The sequence below is a fragment of the Myotis lucifugus genome, unplaced genomic scaffold (genome assembly GCF_000147115.1).
Source record: "Myotis lucifugus unplaced genomic scaffold, Myoluc2.0 scaffold_0, whole genome shotgun sequence".
NCBI lineage: Eukaryota > Metazoa > Chordata > Mammalia > Chiroptera > Vespertilionidae > Myotis > Myotis lucifugus.
This window is the reverse complement of record NW_005871048.1, coordinates 13,340,213-13,343,015: the sequence shown is the minus strand read 5'-3', so window position 1 is coordinate 13,343,015 and position 2,803 is coordinate 13,340,213. Positions and strand designations below refer to the sequence as shown.

General features: G+C 45.7%; 1 protein-coding gene across 1 annotated transcript in view; it reads right to left on the bottom strand.

Moving 5' to 3' along the window:
- Positions 1-2,803, bottom strand: part of LOC102432247 (colorectal mutant cancer protein) — a 232,446-nt gene that overhangs the window by 31,003 nt on the left and 198,640 nt on the right. Inside the window, exon 11 of the mRNA XM_023756000.1 lies at positions 1,456-1,643. Within this exon, the coding sequence (XP_023611768.1) occupies positions 1,456-1,643 (188 nt within the window). The remainder of the gene's footprint in view (positions 1-1,455; positions 1,644-2,803) is intronic.

Below are 2,803 nucleotides of genomic sequence, written 5' to 3'. Positions count from 1 at the left end.
ACCCGTTTAGTCCAGTTCCACACGGTACTTTGGTGGACGGCTCCCAGGACCTCTTAAAAGACCCTGAATCTTAACCACCTAGCTAAATCACTCCCAGATTCTTGACCCTAAAAACTGTGACATAATAATCTATACATATAAAAGCCAAGATCAAAAAGTGATCCCTTCTCATTGCTGCTGGTGACGCCCTGGTGACCCGCACGGAGCCACAGGGAGCCACAGCCACGTGCACAGTGCCGAGTGGTCTGGGACAAGATGCCCGTGAAAATCCACCCCTAAGCAAATAACTGACCAGCGTCTTCCCGCTGAGTAGGGGAAATATTGCTGAACTCAACAGACCATCTGTTTTTTGATTGCCTTTCCTTTCATCTTCCTTCACTGAGAGATAAGGAAAGGGCCCCCGTCAGGAGCCCTGGGTGCTGGCAGCCCCCCCTCCCAGGGTAGAGATGCGGGGATGGAAGGCAGCCCGTGGTGTGAGCAGCCTGGTTCGGCGTTAGCCACACTGGGCTACCTGTTTGCTCTGGTGTGCCTGTGAGCAAGTGCGCCTGCTCTCTTGTATATTTTGGTTTGATTTTGTTTCCTGAAGAAACAATGTTTCTTAAAACAATATTGAGCTTTTTAGAGGATGCCAAGAGGAAGATACAATCACTACGCTGGGAACCTGGCAAGCATGCGTAGGTGGTGACACTAATAACATCAACCTATGAAGACAGTCACAGGCATACCTTGGTAGCGATTAAAAAGCAGTCATTTCAAAGTAGATAAATTCCAAAGATGATGAGGCTTAAAAGAGGTGGTACATTCATACGCTACTTGCTCATCAGTGAATGCATCATAGTTACTCAGACTGGCTTGTTTTTATGGGAAAAATGGGCGGCTCGCCTGAGGAGTCATGAAAATATTCTTATCCTTTGACCTACAATTTCTGCTTCAGGTATTTTTATCCCCAGGAAAATGTTAAAAAGAATGAAGACATTATCTGCATTAAATTGTTCACCATAGAATTATTTTCAATGTCAAAGTCTGCACCAGTCTTTCAGAAAAATGGGTAAATAAAAAAAAACAATATATAAACCTGATGCAGGAGATCCAGCCAAAGTACATGGAGACTCCTAAGCAACATTACACAACTGTAACACGTTGAAGAAATGGAATGCACTAGATTTACAACAACGTAAAATATGTATGACTATGAATAAATACTGAAAAGAACAACAAATGAATATGTAATGCAAAGATTGATATTTTGACTGACGTTACTTGAGTGAAATAACACTTAAGTTGAATGTGCTGGCAGACACATACTTCTTTACTAACACCATACCCATTACTCTTGTTTCCTTAATGGCGACAGGGTGCTCATTGATTTTCAATATGTATCACACGAGTATTTGCTGGTCCAACCCCCCAGGATGTCCTCTAAAAGCCTGCTTTCCACTGTATGCAGAAGGTTACTACGGATGCCTTTCTGCGTGACAGTGGCCCGCCCCTCCGCGTCCCACCTGTACTGCAGGGCCAGCCGCAGAGCTGTGGCGTTGGATTCATATTTGCCCACCAGCATGCTCATCCTCTCGGCGTTGCTTTTGCATTCTTCCAGGGTTATGGTCAGGAGGTCATTTTGGGATTTGAGGTGTTCAATACGGCTGCAAAGGAAGAAAAACCTCTTTCACAATTTCACACGAGGATCACAATTAATTTGCCAATATTTCAGTCATCTAATCTGGCTTCAGGCTGGAAATGCAGGTTAGGATGTGAGCCCGTCAGAAGTTTTAGCAAATGTAACTGACATGAAACAAATAAATGAAGTGACTGTAGGTAAAAGGGTCACTGTATGAATTAGAAATAAGAATAAGCGCCCAGTTACTTCCCACCCAGCCTTCGACCATGTACCAGGGAAAGGAGCTGATTGCGTGGCCTCACTTCAATGATCTACTTCAATAAACCACTTTCCATGAGGACAGACGGAAAACAGCATCATAGTGACAGCGACCACGCGCTGAGCCCTTGCTCAGGAACCCTCTCCATCGCCCTTTGAATTAAGTATTATCTCCATTTCTCAGAGGAGGACGTGGAGGCACAGAAAAGTTAAGTACCTTGTCCTGGCGTTTGAACCAGGCAGTTTGACCCCAGAGCCCGTGCTCTGAACTGCTAGCTACAGAGCAGAAGCAAAGGTGAGTTAGTGAGAGAGAGAGACCGCCCTGCAGGCCTCAACGGGAAGAGGACCAGGAACTGCGGAGTGTGTCCACCGCTCCTTCCAGGTCGACATCCTGCAGCTGCTAACTCCCAGCAGGACAAGCAGTGGGGACACTGGGCTTTACAGGAATCAGAACTACACATTCAGAGCAGATGAGCTTATGGCAAAATCAGAAAAGCACAAGCCTTCAGCTCCTCCGTGTTCTGTCCCAGGACACCCACCCTCTAGGTCAGGGGTCCTCAAACTTTTTAAACAGGGGGCCAGTTCACTGTCCCTCAGACCATTGGAGGGCCGGACTGTAGTTTAAAAAAAAACTATGAACAAATTCCTATGCACACTGCACATATCTTATTTTGAAGTAAAAAAACAAAACGGGAACAAATACAATATTTGTATTTGCATGTGGCCCGCGGGCTGTAGTTTGAGGACCCCTGCTTTAGGTACAAGGATTCTTTTCCCCGGGACACACCCTTTTGTAGTGCTCTGACCACCAAGTCTTACAGAGACACTCAAAATGCAAGTGACTCTTGCCATGTTAGAAGGCTTGAGAATCAATCTTACAGCCACATATTTGAGCACAGAACACAGAGACACTCACCCACATGGGAG